This window comes from Pantherophis guttatus, chromosome 2, assembly GCF_059756535.1.
Source record: "Pantherophis guttatus breed Tessera chromosome 2, ASM5975653v1, whole genome shotgun sequence".
Taxonomy (NCBI): domain Eukaryota; kingdom Metazoa; phylum Chordata; class Lepidosauria; order Squamata; family Colubridae; genus Pantherophis; species Pantherophis guttatus.
In genome coordinates this window covers 145689658-145710772 of record NC_142064.1, presented here as the reverse complement: position 1 = coordinate 145710772, position 21115 = coordinate 145689658, and the positions used below count along the sequence as shown (strand labels likewise).

Here is a 21115-nt window from a genome sequence, read left to right as displayed (position 1 = left end):
CAGAGACACCAAAGGTTGTTATTAGACTGTCATTTTAATTGTAACAGAAGGGGGGGAAACATGGCAGTAACATACTAACTTAAATAAAAATGAAATTAATGGTTTTTTTAGGTGATTTAACACAGCACTTTTTATTGTTGTGTGCTCTTAGCCCAGAAGGTGTTGTGCATCTTTTTTCTAAACAATATAATCCTTTTTTTAAAAAAGGTTTCATTCTTTATTCTAAATGTGGCTTTATCCTATGACTTCTTTCACAATCTATTTCAGACTTCTGAAAACAAGACTTTCTGGTTAAACCTAGAATTCTACGCTTCAGGGCCTAGATTAGGGAAGCATTTTTTCTGAGATCATTCTGTATGGAAATGAACTAATGGATTAATGCCTTTCATTAGGTACTAAAATTAATCAGAAAGTATGATTTCAGAAACTTGTGTAAGAACGCTACCATTGGCTTTTGGCTTCAATAAATCAGTCTTAAACAGCTTTCTATGAAGCATAGAAATCCTAAAACCTTGTCACTATGATACAAAACCACTTTGTCTAAATTGTGTCCTAAAAGTACCTATTTAGCAACTTAGCTTTTACTCAATGTCTCGTTGACCAATATTCTTCAGCTTTTATGTTTTAAATTCCAACAATTATTTTGGAAAAAATTCAGGTCTCACTATGATAGCAATAATACTTAGACTTATATACCGCTTCACAGTGCTTTACAGCCCACTCTAACCGGTTTACAGAGTCAGTATATTGCCGCCAACAATCTGGGTCCTCAATTTACCAACCTTGGAATGATGGAAGGGTGAGTCAAGCTTGAGCCTGGTGAGACTCGAACTGCCGGCAGCCAGCAGTCAGCAGAAGTAGCCTGCAGTACTGCATTCTAACCACTGCACCAACCATGGCAAACTTCCCAAGAATATATTTATACATATTTGTAGGCATTTTGTTACTATATTTATTTTTAAGATAAATTTTAAAGATTTCACACTTCAGTGGCATATTCTGGTCTTCCCTTAAGAACCACAATCATTTTTTTTTTAAAGTAACAAAAACAAAATAGTCTTCTATCTATCTTCTGGCCAGAAAATAAATTCATATCTTTTCTGTCTTTATGCCATTTTTTGCTAGCAGCGATATAAACTTACTGTGTGATATTCCATTCATGTGATATTCCATCCACCTTTATGTTTTGCTATTTTTTTGCATAGCTAAGAAGCACATAAACCGTAATAATTATGTGCTTTTTTTCAAAACAGGTAGTGCTACTGCAGTGTTGAAAGAATGGACGGTAACTGGCAAGAAAAAGGTTAGTCTTGGTTTGGATTTGAGCTTGCTTTGATATTCTACTGAATTATAATGAGTCTGTTGATATTCCAGAGACTTCAGTTCCTCATTCTTAGGTTCTCCCTCCTCCACCAAGGATGTTGGCATCCCCAGTAAACCATTTATAAGTTCCAAAGCACCTATAGGACCTTCACTTAGTATCTTTCAGGCTTCATACCCATTTTTCCTTTAACACTTTTTTTAAAAAAGTCTGCTATATAAACAGAGTACTTGCATGATCTAAATTTACCAATGGATACTACACACCTTCTTAGAAGATGAAAACTGTTGTGGCTAGAGTCCATTGCTTTGGTTAGAAGTGTGCCCAAATAATTAGAAAAAAAATACAAAAGTAAGTTAGGGTGTAAGAACTTAAAGTATGAATGACCAATCTCATCTGTTTCTCTTCTGATAAATGATGCTTTGTGGCCAGATGTTCCCCCTGTTGCAATTATTTTGGAAATAGTAAGAGTATTCTGTTTATTTTTATTTATTTAATACTATGGTCAGGGAACTTCACCCTGCTGTTAGTCCCCACAACACAATCTTGAAATTCCAACAGAGATTCTAGAAATTCACTAGAAATTCTACTAGTCCCAAAAGCCTGACTACCCCAATGAAAAAGAGAGAGAGCCCTTGAAGGGGGTAACTTGAAACTCATTGCCAACCTTTATGAAGCCTTTCCTTTATTAATCCTCACATTGGCAACATTAATTTTAATTTATGCTGAAGGTCAGCCTTACAGCAGGGATCCATAGCCAATCCACAGTCATGGCCCATTAGCTCCTGTTATGTGTCATGTGGTATAACTGAGGTGATGCAACTAGTTTAAGTAAGAGGGAATGACTTTTTAAAAAAAGACCTCTGGGGAAGGGGAAGAGAAGCAAAAAAATTCCAGTACTTGCTTAGGGCTATTAGAGCATTCTGTAACATCAGGTGGGATTTCTCAGGAACACTGAATATATGATATGTAAGACCTCTGCCGGGTTAGAACAAGGTGTAACCTGACCAGCATTTTCCATATGTATACACTAATTCATTCAAGGTCTAACCTGACCAGCATTTTCCATATATATAAAAATATATCCATGATAAAAATCAAGTATACACCAATTCATTCTGCTTCTTTTAGTAATGTATCTTTTATTTTATGGACACTGAGAGCCTATGCACCAAGACAAATTCCTTGTGTGTCCAATCAAACTTGGCCAATAAAAATTCTATTCTATTCTATGTAGAAGGCTTAAGGATATGTGTGATGGTAAGGTCTCGCCCATTAACTATTTGAAACACAACTCTGAAATTGTCCTGTCTTCTGAGATTTCACAAAGCATATTTTTTTCCTGTATTTGTATGGAATTGTAGAATGTGCATATTTCTGAGAATAGCCCTTCAGACTAATTTGGGGTAAATTGCAGCAATTTTAACATCCCTTAGAGCCACACTGTCTCTCTCCATAAATGGCCCCTATATACTGCACACTTGAATTTCATAAATATCACAGTCTGTCAATTCTGGCTGTTAAATAAAACCATCTCACATTTAAGGGATCGTCCTTAAGTCCTGACTGCTGAAGAATTTAATTCTTTTATATTCAGGCAATAGTAATAATATTCCATTTCATACCAGGAGTTACGCTTAGTTTCTTCTCTCATAATGTCGGTGTCTTAATTCTAGAACAAAAAGAAGAAGACCAAATCAAAACCCTCTGCAGAATCAAGTGCCAACCTTCCTGACCCCAGCAAGCCAGCAGCCACTGAAGAAGAACAGTCTGCAGTTTCATCAGAGAAGGGTGGGATTAACGGTTACCATGTCAATGGTTCAACCAATGACACAGAGTCTGTGGACTCACTCAGTGAAGGCTTGGAGACACTTTCCATTGATGCGAGAGAGTTAGAGGAGAGCGAGCCTGCTACGCCTGAGACTCCTGATGGGGCAGGTTAGTTCTCTGTTGGATTATTATGAAAGTCAGAAAGTCTGTATGGGTAAGGAAGGCTTCCTTCTTCCATTCTACTTGTGTAGTACCGTCTGCCACATTTCATTATTTAATAACCAAACAATTACAGTTTCTCTTCCACTATTCAGTAGTTGCCACTGAAGGAGATGAATCATTCTTTTTCAAATTACTTTGACTCTTCCCAGAGGGGGAAAGAGGTAGAAATGGAAGCAGCATGACAGTAATAATACTAGATAACTGGAATTTGTATTTAATTATATAATCTGACAAATCCATAGATTGCATGGGCAGTGAATGTACTGAAATAGAAAATCGGGTACCATGTAAACCAGGGTTGGGCAACTATGGCTACTTTACAACCAGTCGACTTCAACTCCCAGAATTCCTGAGCCAGCCATTCTGGGAGGTTTTTTTTTTTTTTTTTTTAATTTGATTTATATGCCGCCCTTCTCCGGGGACTCAGGGCGGCTTACTGGGTTAAGCAATAGCCTTCATCCTTTTGTATATTTATACAAAGTCAGCTTATTGCCCCCACAAACTGGGTCCTCAATTTACCTACCTTAGAAAGGATGGAAGGCTGAGTCAACCTTGAGCCTGGTGAGAGTCGAATTTACAGTAATTGCAGACAGCTGGTGTTAATCACAATGCTATCAGTCTGCTGAGCCACCAGGCCCTTAAGTTGAAGTTTATAGGCCGTAAAGTTGCTATAGTTGACAAGCCCTGATGTAAATTCTAGGTAGGCAGATGTTCACTATACAGAGACACCCTAGAAAAGTAATTTGGAATTCCAGTCTACATAAAATTCCTTATCCTATTGTTCTTTTTTATGTTATTTTATGATTGTGGGAAGTTTAGAGTAACTCTTTTTTCCCTTCCTCAGCATTGTTACAGTTTGAAAATGGAATAACCAACTTGAGTCCAAAATCTGCAAGCACGCGGTCTTCCCAGAATACCCAGTCCCTCAGAGTGCAACCTGAATTGAGAAATGCTGGCAAGCCACTCTCCAGATCTGCTTCCAGCACCCAGTCTCCAGCTCCCTCATCCCTAGCAATGCTGGATGAGGTCCCTGTGCCCCCTGGAAACAAAAAACTAGGTAGAATTTACAGATCTGTGACATGATTCTGTTCTCTTTTTAGTTTTTCTAACAAGTTCTTTGTTGCAAAATAATTATAGGGTGCCAGTTGACATTTGTTTTAACTCTAAAGCTTGTAATTCTTAGTGTATATCTCATTAGTTGTTGTGCTGTGGTGGATTGTACAGGACTTTGATCCTGTTCAAATCTTGCTGAGTCATAAAGTTCATTGGGTAACCATGTACCAGATCAGCCTAACCTTCAGCTGTTTCAGAGATAAGCAAAAAGAGCCTAATCTATCATTTCAGATATTCCTTGGGAAACAGTAAGATTAAATTAAATAGAATCTAAAATTGAAGTTGTTATTTTTGTTCTGAATACTTAATGTGCAAATATATGAATATATTTTACATAAATATTAAGATGAAGATAAATATTCAGGACATCTCAGTATGATTATTCTTGACATGCCTATTGATAACCTTTTAATATGCTCTAAACAACAAATCATTTGTCATCATGGGGGTTTTATTGCTTTTTAACATAAGTAATATGTTAGCTGCTGCACTGGGATTGGTAAATGAAGAGTGGAATCCTGTGGAAGTTGATTGCCACTTCCTCTCCTCCCTGATTTCGATCAATCACTTCATCTTGCCTATTTCAGTGTTAAATTGCTGCCACTGTATAATTCTCATTTAGTTTTATGATGACTTTGCAAATTCAAAATTGCTACAGATCTGTTCAAGCCTGATGGTATAATACCTGCTTGCTCTGTGAATAAATGCATTCACTGGGCACAATATTTTTTCCAGTTCTATTTGAATTCCTTTATCTATTTCTATTTGGGTTGCAGAGAGCTCTTCCATAATATATTGCATTAATAGTGGGGAGTAATTTGCAGAGCACATTAGGTAGCTAGAGTTACTTGAAACAGGTTGTAATTGACTTACCAAGGAGCACTGAAAGATTGTAAATTATTTAATATAAATATTGTATCCTTTGGGGGCAGGTTGTAGACTACATTTTTTCCTCAACTGGATATACAATAAAATGAGAATTAGTTGACTTAATTATTTAATTAGCTGGCATTGCTCAATGATTCACTCTGTATATGTAATGTGCAACATAGTTTTAGAAAAGTGTGCTCTCCCTTGTAATCATTATATTCCTTATCCCAGCTTTGCACACTTCTTTTTTCCACACTGTGAGCCAGGTGTTCAATGAACCTGGGTGGATAAATGAGACGCAACAGCCCTTGCTGTTCCTTCTCTTATTTTCTGTTCTTCTCTTCTACACCTGTCAGCAAATAAGACCTTCAAAATCTTGATTCTAAACATGGTCATTATCCATAGTTTTGGGGAGACAGGAACGTCTGCCTCTTGGCAGCAGCGTTTCAGCTTTTTGCTTTAACAAGGACCATAACAAGCAGCTTAGGAGAGGGGAGCACTTCAGTAATTTCTGATGACAGAAAGAAGCTTGGAAATGTGCTTTTTTGGAGATAGCCAGCAGAGAGTCTAACCTTTGCAACCGGTACCTAAGCCTTAAATCTTCCCTTTTAGAGGAAACAGCAGTTTCATGCAGATTTGATCGTAAAGGGGACAGTCAATCTTAGTGTGAACTTTACAGTTTTATTCACAATTAGATATTTTCTCTTTATAACTCAATGCTGCTATTTTATTCCTGGAACATTTTTTTCTGGTAAATATTTAGCAGAAATATTTGGAAGAAATGACATTCAAAGTAGCATTCAAGTTTCTTTGAACTCCCTTTTTCATGTAATGAACAAATACTTTATGGCAAGTAATTTGTAGTTTTGATAATTATTGGAAAATTTGTAAGAAGTACTGACGCTTTACTTTATTGTGTTCTTTTTGGATAGGTTCCAATATTGAAAAATCGGTAAAAGACCTCCAGCGATGCACCGTGTCACTGTCTCGATATCGGGTTGTGGTTAAAGAAGAGATGGATGCTTCCATTAAGAAAATGAAGCAGGTCTTTGCAGAGCTGCAGAGTTGGTATGCTAATACTCCAAAATCTGGTATATTCAAGAGTGAACATGATGTTAAAGGATTTAATTAAGAACAATGCCTTCCAATTTCCCTTTTTTCCTTCACCAAACTAGTCCTTGCCTGAGGGTATATATACAGCATGATTAGTTGGAGTCATATAGTAGCGCGTTAGTTGGGGTCATATCACGTGTTTTATAAAAATAGGGATTTCTTTTTTATTTGGGGAGAAAATTTCAAAATTTAGCTATAAATTTAACTATAATGGCGTCTGACTACGAGATTCTGGTGATACTGTATGATGTTAGGATACAAACTATTTCCAAATAGCATCTTTATCCCGAAATAAAACAACTATGTATATGGGTGGCTTTATGTAGGGAACCCATGGACTTAGGAATGCAAGGTTACTAAGAATAGATGCCTTAAAGATAATCTATAGCATTGCAACATACAATAGTTGCTTAATATGTTCTCCTAATTTTTTAGAAACTGGCTTATGATAAAAATGGGCCAAACAAATGTTCTGTACATATACGCAGGATTTCACTGACCACTTTTAGTAATGAATCCTCATCATGGTTGAGAAATCTATTGCATTTACATTTCAAATGACCAAGTGATTAAAGTGATTTAAGTTTTTTATTTATTTATTTATTTATTTATTTATTTTTACATTTTTATACCGCCCCCTCTCCCGAAGGACTCGGGGCGGTGGACAGCCATAATTAAAAAACATACAATATAAACATTAAAATACTATAAAAACAGAATTAAATGTATATTGGCTCCCCCAATTTAAAACCCCTTACCCATAAAATTCAACAATTAAAAGATTCTTAACCCAGCCTGGCTTGCTGAAATAAAAAAGTCTTCAGAGCCTGGTGGAAAGTCCGGAGGTCCGGGATCAGTCGTATCCCTGGGGGTAGCTGATTCCAGAGGGCGGGTGCCCCCACAGAGAAGGTTCTTCCCCGGGGGGCCGCCAGCCGACATTACCTGACCAACGGCACCCTGAGGAGGCCCTCTCTGTGGGAGCGTATTGGCCAGTGGGAGGTTAGCGGTGGCAGAAGGTGGTCTCGTAAATAATCGGGCCCTAAGCCATGGAGCGCTTTGAAGATGAGAACCAATATCTTGAAGCGCACCCAGAAGACCACTGGAAGCCAATGCAGCTCGCGCAGGGGAGGTGTCACGTGGGAGTGATTAAAATAATTTGATTCCCAACTTTCACAAAGCTACAGAATGAACAAGAAACAATTCCTGCTTAATACCAAGTGAGTTTAAAAAGTTAGTTTGAAATCTGAGCAAATAAATGGAAATTTTGAGGACAAAATTCTTTTCCATGCCAAAAAGCATTTTCATTTTCAAATCCTAGCAACCTGAGATCAAGGGACTTGAGGGGGTTTATAGGCTGACTTAATCTATCACAGCTCTGTGTGTTGCTTATCAAACACATTGTTAGAGTATTAAAATGGATGGTTTAAATAGCTAAAATTTGTACATACCTGTACTAAAATCTTTGCTGTTTATCTCACATACAGCCTTAAGAAAAATAATGAAAGCATTTTTTTAGTGAGGGTCACTTGCATCTGATTTATTTCTCCAAGGATACATATTGGAATTGTAGGCAAAGGAGAATCTTGAAAGATTCCTCAATTGAAGGCTAGCAGCCTCTGCATGACTTTTAATATTTAGAACTAATTCTCATTACAGATTTTGCCAGTAGATTTGTTATTCAGTATTACCCACATTCATTTGGATGGTGTGTTTTCCTGCAGATATCTCTTCCTTCAGCATAAAAAGCTAGTGCTTTTTATATATCATATCCTCCTGTGTCACTCCTCTAATCTTTGCTTCATCATGCGTCATGCTTTAAAAGGTTAAAGACCTTGTTTCAATAATTCTGCTTGCTGTGGGGCAGAGTAAGGGCAGAAAGCAGGAAGTGCAGTTCCGTGACACAGGGAAATGCATGGCTAGTTTGGAAGTAAGCCAGTAGAACCGCCTTTAATAAATGCCAGATAAAGAATCAAGGGTTTGTTATTTGTTCTTTCCTCAAAACGGGATGATTGCCATCCTGCAAGTAAGGTTGTGTATCTTTGAGCCACAGCATACAAATCCCTTTCTATCCACTTCTGAGGAAAATTATTTGCATCAACACATAAATGCAGCATTGCTGGTTCACTGTAGGAAATCTGTCAAGAGAACTGGTTTTGCAACTGTTGGCGTTACAAATATTATGTTCTCTTGATATACATTGGTTGTAGTCACTTGCTGGAAGAGGTGTTGAAGGAATTGCCACAATTTTGTAAACTAAAACTGAACAAGTCATATTTTATAGCATCCCTTCAAAACTTAATTATTTTGCTTTAGGAATTCATAATGTACTCATTAGGCAGGCTGTGTTTTTTTTTTTAAATATAATGATGAATTTATAATATTCGGCAAAAAGAGGAAAACCCATTCAGGAATACCTTGCCATGTAACAGACTGAAGTGTTCAGTTTCTTGAAGATCAAACCCTCGTGCTAAATATTCTCTGCATTACTCTTTCGCTGTTTTCACCTTTAGCTGTTCTACGGTAATGTTTAATAACTCTGCAAACTGTATTTTCAGTTTTTATTTGACTTGTTATCACATACTATCACCTTTTGTTTTATATTTTTATTTTCATCAGAGTTAGGGTTAGGGTTGTTCATCCACAATAGAGCTTTCAGGGGTCACCTGCACTCTAGATGCTATTTTGTAATTGAGAAAGTATGGCAAAAAAATATTTACCTGATGGGAAACGCTCTTTGCCACTTGAATGTGCTGTGAACTCCTGAAGTTATTGCCAGGAATGAAGATTTTCAGGTTTTGGGTATCACTGCTCAAGATGCTCAAACTTTTAAATATATAAGTTCAGTCTATAATTTTTGAATTTTTCTGAAGTTCCTATTGAAGGACAAATCATCTGTCTCTGGGAGCATATCACAAATACAGCCTAATTAGTCCTCTAAATTTTTTGATCAGATTCTGTGATTGCCTTGAATACTAGAATTATTTTGGGTTAAAGCACAAACAATAAGCAGGCAGACCACACTTGAAGGTATAATAAAAGAAAATAGGCAGTTCACTCTTTCAGGCTTACTTTTACCTAATATTGGTCTGAGAAATAAATCCATTGCTTAAGCCTTGCCTTCAGGATTGTTTTCAAACACACATTCTCTGGTTCCCCTGTACAGATAGTTCATTCAGCGACAATTCAGAGTTAGAATGGTACTGAACCAGGAGACTTACAAACAGTCCACATAGTTATAGTTGTTGCAGCATCTCTGTGGTCATGTGATCACAATTTGGGCACTTAGCAACCAGCATTTATTTATGATAGTTGCAGGGTCCCATGGTCCCATGGTCATAATTTGTGGCCTTCCCCTCTGGCTTCTCACAAGCAAACCCCAGTGGAGAAGCCAGCAGGAAGTCGCAAATGGCAGTCACATGATGTTCTGCTTAATGACTATATGGGATTTACTTAATGATGGGAACCAGAACTGCTGTTGTAAGTTGGCATGGTATATGAGTTTGCACTTTACAACCACATCACAATGGAGTTGCCAGTCCCAATTAAGTGAGGACTAGTCCTGTTTCATTCATAAAGGCAAGCAATAGAACTCTACTTTGTAGCTGCTTTAATAATAATAAAGGCTGATACCTACCCTGTCTTCATTCTCCTCACCGTAAGGATTTTATTGTCTTTCCTTGGCTTGCTGCCCTGAATAGAAGCTGGAACATATTTATGGGTGGTTATTAGAATTTAGAATTGCATCATCATCCATGGCCTTTATTATCACAATCTCTGAACCATTGCTGGGATTGTTCAACCTCTTGAAATGCAAGCTTTCAGTGATTATATTTTATCCGTTATCAGTTGTTCATCTGGATGCATCTAAACTGGAACCTATTCATGCAGATATTCAGAATCTGATATCACCCATCTCTGCATGTTGTCACCCATTTCTGCATGACTTAGTGGTACGGTGTGATAGATAACTACTCCAAATTATCCTCAACCCCTCAGAAATTTGGAATTAAAACTGAAATATCAGATGGTTCCTTTATCTCTTTCTCGGATGCATGACCCCTTTAGGAAACCTCTGAGCTTTTTCAGATTCCATAAGATTGCTATATTTTGGGGGCAAGGGGTGTTATTTTTATTAAAATATTTAAAGGGACAGAATAAACAGCTATAAAAAAAGGAGATAAGAGATGTAGTGGATAAAAGATAAAATGTCAACAAATAATGTTTTATTTATTTCCTTCCTTGTTATTGAGGGTGGTAGTGAAGATCAGAGAAGCAGCTGTATGGCGAACAGCTCTTGGTATCCATGCCAACCTCTGCCGAGACTCCTGAGGGGAATGTCTTTTCAGAGACTTTTAGAGGTTCTAATGATGCCCATAAATAATCTCTGCATTTATTAGGCCATTTTTTTCTCTCACAAGTATTATAGCATGGAGTATGAATGAGCTTTGCCCCCTATAAACAAATTCCTGGCATTCCATAGGAATAAACTGATGCTGCGAAAGCCTGTTCTCTTGCATTTCAACCAAGAATGTATTCTTCCTAGTTCTTTCCAAATCTGTCTTCCTCTTTGGCATATGCTAGGCCTGTTTAAGAGGATAGAAGTCCTTCATAAGGAACAGTATATTCTCCTCGACTCTGAACAGATTAAGAAAGCAGTCCCTGTGTCATTCAAAACATTGCTATTTTGATATGGTGTGAGCTGGCAAAGGAGCCCAGCCTATACTGGACCATTCCACGTCAGCTACATATGTGCCTTCTGATTCTTGTATTGTATAGATCTGGTACTAGTACCATCAGTTTTTATTCTCAATCAACAGTTTTGTCTAAATGGCTCTTTGGCGCTAACCAAGAGGAAATGAGAGCGAAAAAGAACAGAGTAACGATAAACCTGAAACTCTGGTTCTTCAATGGTCACCAGTGTACGTCAAGCCCCAGGTTAAGAACACCCTGGTTTAAGGACAACCCAGAGTTCAGTCTAGAACCTGTTATAGCAAAATCTGAGTTAAATACACAATGATTCAAATTAAATACACAAGAGTTCAAGTTAATTACACAATACTATTTATTCAGTATAATACTTTTCTGGCTTACATACAAATTTGACTTAAATGCAGATCTTGGGAACAGAACTTGTTCTTAAACTGGGGATTATTTCTGTTCACAAAATGAACACTGGTCCCCTCCCCCATATCAGATACATGATTCTGCTTTATCAGTTCCAGTCATTACTATAGCAGTTGCTAATTTGAGGAGAAAAACAATAGTTACTACTTGCAGGGCAGAGTTCCCCAACCTTTCTGGATTGGTGGCGTGGCGGGCGGAAAGGGGATGATTTGGGGGGAGGGGCAAGCGCATGTGCACATGTGTGCTCCTGCGACATTTACAGTGATGCAAACGCAAGTGGGGCCATGAGCATCCGTGACACGGCAAGCGTCCGCGACAAGACGAGGGCGAGTGGGGCTGTGATTGTCCGCAACAATATTTGTGTGGGTGGCGCTGTGCATGTGCACAGAGGCACGCCCATCGGGCAGCCACTCATGTGGCCCAGTAGTGATTAGCCCACAGCCCAGTAGTGGGCCGTGGCCCACAGGTTGGGGATCCCTGTTATAGGGGACAAGTTATAATGAGGCTCAATTTCCTGCAAAGAATAGTTCTGGTATGTTTTGAATTGGGTGCTTGCAAGTACAAACCTTGTATAGGCAAATTCACAGTTGACCATTTGAAATATGAGAATTATAGGCAGTTAAACACTTTAATAGGCCATAGTGATTGCTACATGGAAATTAGAAATAGATCAGCACACTGTAAATAGCTTTGCAAATAAAAGCTTAAAACATCAAGATAGTTACGATTTTTGGAACCAAAACAGTGATAAACCATGTAGAATTTCAGTTACTGTATTTTTTGGAGCATAAGATGCTCCGGACTATAAGATGCTACCTTTTTTGGTGAGGAAAACAAGAAAAAGAAATCTGCCTCTGCCTCCCAGCAATTTTGCTTCGCTGCAGCAAATAGCCTGCTTTACTTTCATTTTCGTTTTCAGCATAGTTTGATTAGCACAAGAAAAAAAAATCTGCTCCCAGCAATTTACCTCCTTTGCAGCAAGCAGCAGAGGCCTGCGCAAAACAGCTGAGAGTCGGGAGGCATCCAAGGAACAATCAACATGTGTTAATTAGGCTGTGCTGAAGCTGAAATGGGCTGTTTCTTCTTGCTGCTTGCTGTAAGGAGGTAAATTTCTGGGAGGCAGAGGCCAAAGGGTGGGGGCCAGTGGGTGGGCGGGGCTACATTCGGTGTATAAGACGTACCTAAATTTTCACCCCCTTTTAGGGGAGAAAAAGGTATTTCTTATACTCCGAAAAATACGGTAGTTAACCTAAGAAAAAGAGATGCTGGAAGTCTGAGAAAAAAAGTTGATTTGTTCCTTGTTAGTGATATTTATCCATTCAGTGTTTGAAAGCTTAATGTATAGCAAGGAACTGTTTTCATCAGGGAGGCAAGGTTTTGTCCCAATTTAATGGCCTGATTTATCGTTGAGTTGATTTCTGAGAGTTATAGCCTATGAATATAAGAATTTTAATCTTTTATTTCCTTCCTTCCTTCCTTCCTTTCCTTTCCTTCCTCCTTTCCTTTCCTTTCCTTTCCTTTCCTTTCCTTTCCTTTCCTTTCCTTTCCTTTCCTTCCTCCTTTCCTTTCCTTTCCTTTCCTTTCCTTTCCTTTCCTTTCCTTTCCTTTAGCCTCATGGATCGAGAAGTAGCCCTACTTGGTGAAATGGACAAAGTAAAAGCAGAAGCAAGTAAGTTTTATAAAACACAACTATGTTAATATCTTTGTAGTGAAACCAGTACAAGACCACCAGATGTTTGAAATAAGCAGTCCAAGACAAAATGCAAAGAAGGACTTCCGTTTCCAGTGTTTCCAGATATGCAAATTGGCTATTTTTTAAATATCACATCTAGTTATATAGGTTCATGTTTCAAATATCTTGTAATTATAGATACATGGGTAAGATCCGGTTTTACTCTTGACTTACAACCATTCATTTAATGACCGTACAAAGTTACAGAGGCACTGAAAAAAGTGACTTATGACTACTTTTCACACTTACGACATCCCCATGGTCACATGATCAGAATTCAGGCGCTTGGCAACTGGCATGTATTTTTGACACTGCATTGTCCTGTGGTCATGTGATCACCTTTTGTAACCTTCCCAGCTGGTCACCTTTTGCAAATGTTTAATGAAGCAAAGCCAATGGGGGAAGCCAGATTCGCTTAACAACTGCATAATTTACTTAACTTCAGTGATTCGCTTAACAATTGTAGCAATAAAAAAAAAAGTAAAATGGAGTGCAACTCACTTCATTGTCTTGCTTAGCAATGGAAATTTTGGGCTCAATTGTGGTCGTAAATCAAGGATCGCCTGCATTTATTTTCCAAGTATACTGCCATAATTAATCCCAGTTGCCACTACACCAGGACTGCATCTGGGATTTTCTCATTACAAACACAATGTTAAACAGAGTCCTGTTATGTGTGCATTTATACACCGATTTACTTATCCTGGATGAAAACTATCACTGTCTCATTCTCTGTGACCATTCCAGTGGTATGAAACTTCTCATTTTAGAGTCCAAATATGCTGAAAAGTGCAAGAATAAAATATATGCCCAGCCCGATTGTCTGATTTGAGACTTGAATTACTGTTTGTGATCCTATAATCTTCATATTTAAATTAAGTTATGGCTACCTATGTTATAAAAGAAGCAATTCCCATTACCTCTCTTAGTAGAAAAACTGGAGTTGTTTCTGTTTAAGTTCCCCAAGCTTTATTGTAGTATCTTCATTGTTTTCTCCTTACAAGACAAAAGAACTGCTTTGATACAGGGGTGAAATCTACTTTCCTTCCTTACTGGTTTGGAAGTGCACACGCTGCGCGCGTCACAGGATGCGCAGACCTTCTGCGCATGCGCAGGAGGTAAAAAACACATTACTGCCTGGTTCAAACCAGGAAGTAATGACAGCTGGCCGGGTGGGTGGAGCTATGCTCTGCCATTGCTACCGGGTCACCGAACCACTGGCCAAAATTGCTACCGGATCAGGTGATCCGGTCCGATCCAGGAGCATTTCACCCCTGCTTTGATACCATCTTTCAATGGGAAAAAAGTACAGGAGAAAAGAGTTATAAACTGCATCCCACCCCACCCATTGCAATCAAGCAAACAACCAATTTGACTTGGTAACTTTTTTTAATTAAAAGGGGAGAGAGAAAAAGAAAGCAAAAAGACCTTATTCACAGTTTGAGCTACATAAGAATCTGTCAATTTAAGGAACTTAATAGTTCTCACCCTGTTGCTCAGGTAATTGTCCCCTGACATTTAAGTCCAGTCTTCTTAGGCATTTTCCAAGGCCTCAAGTATTTTTCAGATGTATTGCAGAGCTGGAGCTGACCTTTGAAGGATAAACTAAAATATCAGGGAAAGGAGAGAATAAGGACAGGCAGGAATTAGATTTGTAGCAACTTAGACATTGTTTTGTGCTTTAATTGGTTAATTATCGTATTTATTATAAACATGATTGCCTTTTGGGGGTTCTGTTTTACATTATAGTGGAAATCCTAAGCAGCCGCCAAAAGAAGGCAGAGGCACTGAAGAAACTAACTGACGTAGCAGTCCGAATGTCAGAAGAGCAATTGGTAGAACTTAGAGCTGATATAAAGGTGAATCTCCAGACTGCTTTGGGCTATATGCAACTTTTTCTAATCTACACAGATTGGGCAGTTGGGGCAGAGATCTCATCAAAAGTACCACCACAATATGCACAGAGAAATTATATTTTCCCAGCTTCTGTTGATGTACCATATTTTTCACACTATAAGACGCTCTGGACTATAAAATGCACCTAGCTTTTGGGGAGGAAAACAAGAAAAAAAAAATCTGCCTCCCAGCAATTTGCCTCCTTACAGCAAACAGCCTGGTCAGCTTCAGCACAGCCTGATTTAGCACAAGCAGCTGATTGGCGGTTGGATCTGCCTCCTGGAATACCACCTATCAGCTGTTCCAGGCTGCAGGAATCGCCACCACCCATTGCTGCCCATCGCCACTGCCGCCCATCACCGCCTCCTTGCGCCCCATTTTCGGCCTCCGCACATCCTGTTTTTCGCTCATTCCAGGCTACAGGGGTTGCCATTGCTGCCACCTATTGCAACCGAACAGCAGCGATGGTGATCCCGCCACCTGGAACAGGCCAAAAACGGGATGTGCAGAGGCCAAAAATGGCTGAAAATAGGGCGTGCAGAGGCAGCGATAGCCAGTGATGGGCGGCTGCGATCCCCACAGCCTGGAACAGCTGATAGATGGTATTCTGGGAGGCCAATCCAACCGCCAATCAGCTGTTCGTGCTAAATCAGGCTTTGCTGAAGCTGACCAGGCTGTTTGCTGTTTTCAGTACCAGATCTGGCAACAACATTTGCTTAAGCTTGACTGAAAAACAAAATCATTATTTTTTTGAAAAGAACAAACTCGAAAATCAAGTTGAAGTCTTTGCCTGAAACTTTTTCACATTTATTAACCTCCATAAAGCTGAAGAATAATTTGATTGCGACTGCAAAAAGTTGATCTTAGTGTGTTGTGCTGTGTGAACCAGCAACGCTGACAAATGCTTCCCTTGCCTACCACTAGAGGCCAGAATGAAGTTACGTTCAAATTCCCACAAAAATCTCACTGTATGGAAAAATTCACTCTGGTACTTGCTGTTCTATCAGCAGTTCCACCTTTAAGCTGTTCATTATTTTCTAACAGGGTCATCTTGCAAAATAAATCCAATTGTTTCTTTTTCTGCAATTATATAGAAGCAGAGAGAAGGGTATGTAGTTTGTGCCTCGGTTGATACCAGCAACCCACATTGACAGCTTCTCTCCCAAAACATGAATTTGCTTTGTGCATAATGCTCACATGCCTACATTTTTCTTCTCTGCAGCACTTCGTTAGTGAGCGCAAATATGATGAAGATCTTGGAAGGGTGGCTCGCTTCACTTGTGACCTGGATGCACTAAAGAAAAGCATTGAATCCTTTGGACAAGGTGAGCTTGTATATCCTGGGTACCGAAACAAAATAAAAACACAGCAATGATGGGATAAAGCTGAACTGAACTAAACACATGTAACTGGTAAAAGCATTTCTAAAATTCTGAAATTATGCTTTTCTGTGGCTTTCAACTGAAATGGCCTTCTCAAAATTTTATCAGCTCAGGAAACGAGGATGATCGAGATCCCTTATGTTAGCCTTCATGTTATTACAGTTCCAGAACAGAGTCATTTACATGCATTTATTACTTTATCCTGCTTATTTTATGTACATTATAAATTCATATGTTATATATCCTTTGGGCATGGGGCACACTATAAATATTCAAATTAATAAACCTGGAACAGGGGTCTTTGTTTGGAAACCTCTATTTGACATAGCCCAATGCTGTAGATTTTAAGAAAAAATGAAGAAATGTTCAACTGTCCCTGTTGCAATACTAGTAAAGTGAAATCCATTCACTTACACAAAAGTGCATTTGCAGGCTTTTCCTTTCTGCTCACTAGTTCTCAATGGATTGGGTCTTGCCCCTTTCAGTATTTTTGGTATTTCTATACCTCAAGGTATTTTTCAGCAGGCACATAGCTCCCCTGTCAGTTGGCTTACAGTGTCTGAGGAGTATTTGTAAAGTGGTGGCGGTGGCAATCACAGAAACACTATAAGAGCAGACTGGAAGCAATTTTTCTTTTTATTGCAATTTGATTGTGTAAGGATTTGGAAAATATAACATCACTGGTTGCTGATGGGATGAGAGGTAAATTCAGGTTTACAATTTTTTTTTTAAAAAAAGAGTGAAATAACTTTTTGTAATTCTTGTTTCAGTTTCACATCCAAAGAACAGTTATTCAATCAGATCACGGTGCAGCTCCATGACCTCCATGGCAGCGAGCAGTCCAGATGAGTCCACTACCACAGTGTGTGCCTCTACCTCTTCTCCTAGCCTCATAATGACCAATAAGAAACCGTCATCCCCTATAGAAACCTCCACAAATGCAACAAGCCGTCCATCTCAATCCCACCGTGAGGTAATGGTTTAATGTTGTTTCTGTAGTTGAGAGTGGCCTGGAGATTGCCCAGGCTTGGGTCCTCTTTACTGTAGTGTTTTTCACTTAGAAGGGGAAAGCGAAGGGCACACATTCTCACATGTAGTAAACTGCCATCCCACACCTTTAATCTCACCTTTGCTTGTCTTAAGCCAACACTTGGAATAAAAATTCAACTCTAATAGGACATGCACCAAATTTAAAATAACTTCCCATTTTTAAAGACTGGATTGACAGCATTCAAATGAAACATTCTAGGCCATTGCATCTTCTTATGTAGTAGACATATTCCAGGAGAGAGAAGTTCCACGAGGATTGGCTCCAGCATGAATCTAAAAGCTCATAGGAGTAAACCTCTGGTCTCGGCGACCAACTCAGATTGGATCTTGCAACATTATCCTGGGACACATATATTTGCATTTGTTCATAATATTGGTACCGATCTCACTGATTTCCCCCCTTCTTTCTGTTCCAGGGGTTCCAGGGAAATAGAAGGTCTGGTCAAGGTTACCGGCCCCAAGGACAACGCCAAAATGGCTCATCGCATCTCAATTCAAATCGCTATAGAAATGGGTCTTGGTACCAGTCCAACTACAAGTCCCGACCACCCTCTGGAAATGCAAACAGCCTCAACCAGACTTGCCCCACCGGAATCAATGGAACTGGGCGTGGGCCTGAGCCAGGCCCACCAGCCCCATCCCTACAGACACATTTGGTCCCACTCAGCCCAGAAGTCAAGGCTCTGCCACAGAGGAAACCTAGATCAAGCCAATATGAGGCATCCAATTCCTGAGGACCGCAAACTCTGCCACTTTCCAAAATTGAAGAACAAGATTCTGGGACACACTTAGCTAGAGATATTAACGAGAAAGAAAACTTACACTTTGCTATCCCTGTGCCGCCTCTTTTTCCCAATCATTCCATTCTGGGAAAGCAGCTTCTTAGCATTTCTCTTGTCCTTGCTTCCTGCAGTTTAAATGGGTCAGTTTTTAATGGGAAGACATATTCTTGCTGTTCAGGAGTGGCCTTGGCACACCTTACTGATGCCCCTCCTTACGTCCAATGGCTCCTCTTAACATTAGGGCCAGTTTGAAATATTGCTGGGTCTATATCCTAAAAGGGTGGTGGGTGGTGGGTGGGAATGTCTTCCAATAGTTCTAAACCAAAATTTTCTGATCCCTATTCCTCCCAGAATGCCACTAGCCAGGCCTTATTTTTAACAGCAAAAGCTATTCATGCTGACAATGAAACAGGTTGCTGTGAATTGTGGGTTCAAGATGAGAAATTTGAAGGGGAAAAGCTGTAAGAAATTGCTATATTATTTTTTTGCAACTTATCCTAAATTTCTACACTTGGAATACTGGGGAATATCTCTTCCAGCAGTGGGTGAGCAATTTCCATTCTTCCTGAGAGAATTAGCATTCTGTCTATATGTCATGTACAAATTTAGATATTCCCTAGTTTTAATGTTTGGTGTGGGATGGGAGGTTTCATTTTTTTAATTTCCCGACCAAAATCCCGTTATCTGATTCTAAACTAAATTTCTAGCAATTTATTAGTAATGCTAAGCCTAAATGATCGCAAGTAAAAGCAAAAAAAATGCCACAATCTCTATCCTTGTATAAATAAAAGCAACATACATGTTTAAAAGATGGTAGCCTTCACTTTGTGCCCTTATTTCTTCTCTTTAAAAAGAGTTCATAGTAAATGGATTTTCTACAGGTGTGGGTTAGATTAATTTAGGATTAGTTTAATTTCAAGGAACAAAAAAATGTCTGGACTATTTTGAGTACGGTTAGTTTGGGTATCTAGTTTGCTGCTACAGCTGATAAATGAAGTGAGAAAAAAATGATAAGACTTTTAGCGATAATAATAATAGGTAATTTAGAATGTTCAATTTGGCTTCAGGCTTGGACTCCCAGAGTAAATGAAAAAGGAGGAAGAAAAATCGGTCTTTGGAAGAATAATGGATCTCAAAATATTTTGTGTAGGATGATAGAATGTTTAAGAAACTTCAAAGAATCTGATCGCTTCACACAGTCATGCTGTATGTTACCACCCATATTGCAGATAACTGAAAATGGCGATTTGCCTGAGACCAATCAATCAGTTTATTGCAGAAGTGAAGTTTGGATCAGATTCTTAGCACACTATTTATATTAAATGCAAATGGAGTACCAAAATACTGGATCATAGAAAATGATTAGAATGTTTACTGTGATTAATCCTAGATGATAGGCAGTAATAAATGGTTAATTTAAAAGCAAATATTAGGAGTATTCAGGTTAGTGCAGTTTCTCAAACCTGCTAATAAGTTATGGAAATGAATAGTCAAAGCATCTAAGTGATCATCCAGAAGACTCGATGTCTGGCAAAGAAAAACTTTTATATTACCAAAGCCTGGGCAGTAGGACAGCAAGTGAGAATCACACTCCTTTCTATTTTGCATTGAAGCTAACTTGAACCTGGCTACTGAATATCAGCTCGAGATTGTTCAGGTATAAGTTAGGAACCCCTGCGTACAGAACTACAGTTTATAGAGTTGAGCTTTAAATTAGGAAGCTTTTCAACCAGCCTTAAAAATGACAAAATTGGTTTGAAAAGGAAAATTGGAGAAGTATAATAAGATTTCAGAAACAAATGCAGTAATGGTTGTATGTGTTACTACCTCAGGTGATAACTACCAAGAACAAGAAAGCCCTTACTGCCCCATTTAATATTTTAAAGTATTTCCCTGTCCCAACTTTGTATGTATGCCTGAATGGATTGTAATGTCTTTGCTGGCTGTTGCATCAAGCCCTTAAAAGTCTTTTCCTTTTGAAATTTCAACTAGCAAAAAGGCCATCGTGTGGCTAAGACGAGGCATATGAGGATAAATCCTAAATTCATTATGGGAGTCAATATGGTTGTCATGTGGCCGAAAGCTTTTCTCAAGCCTTTTATACAACCTAAACATGATAATAACCAATCTACCTGATAAATGTGTTTGGGTTTGCTGAAATAATATATATGGACTAATTTGGATAACTGAAGTACATTATTGATGTGTAATATTATTCACAATGATGCAATTTATCTTCTCATTATATCAATAAAGGCATTATCTTCACTGGCATGGTAATTTAATGTGAAAACGACACTATAATGCAACTACAGCCTCACGGCACTATGGTGACTTTGCTAAACTAACAGCATTCATACCCTTGAGGGACAATAAGAAGATTTAGGGCCTGCTGGGGACAATATGAAACCTGCAGGAACCTAGTATGGATCCAGTCTTTCTCCAGAATAAAGATCTTGATTATATGTCATATAAAACTGTACAAATGATTGTTGTATATAAATATAAATGATGATCTTAAGAACACTGTAATTGCACGTGTCTCATCCTGCACGGAACCAAAGTCCAGAAACTAACAAAGGAGTCCATTTTTGCACAATATGCTTACCCCTGATTTATGTAACTGTGGTTGACTCAACTGGATGCTATTTGTACAAAATATAAACTAACTGCAAGATTCAGGATGAGTTTACATAAAATCATAGCTAGCTAGAGTAGCTTCTGTACAACGTCATTTGAA

The 21115-nt window shown here is 38.7% G+C and overlaps 1 protein-coding gene across 4 annotated transcripts in view; it reads left to right on the top strand.

Moving 5' to 3' along the window:
- Positions 1-20643, top strand: part of SPATS2 (spermatogenesis associated serine rich 2) — a 59311-nt gene extending 38668 nt beyond the window's left edge. For 3 of the 4 annotated variants that reach the window (XM_034412550.3, XM_087886973.1, XM_087886974.1), the window contains exons 5-13: positions 1254-1303; positions 2998-3259; positions 4158-4370; positions 6229-6364; positions 13144-13202; positions 15015-15124; positions 16384-16486; positions 17314-17516; positions 18010-19184. In XM_034412550.3, the coding sequence (XP_034268441.2) occupies positions 1254-1303; positions 2998-3259; positions 4158-4370; positions 6229-6364; positions 13144-13202; positions 15015-15124; positions 16384-16486; positions 17314-17516; positions 18010-18327 (1454 nt within the window). In that variant the 3' untranslated portion in view covers positions 18328-19184. Of the gene's footprint in view, positions 1-1253; positions 1304-2997; positions 3260-4157; positions 4371-6228; positions 6365-13143; positions 13203-15014; positions 15125-16383; positions 16487-17313; positions 17517-18009 lie in introns of all 4 variants that reach the window. The other variant, XM_060688840.2, reaches the window with a different exon arrangement.
- The last annotated feature ends 472 nt before the right edge of the window (positions 20644-21115 follow it).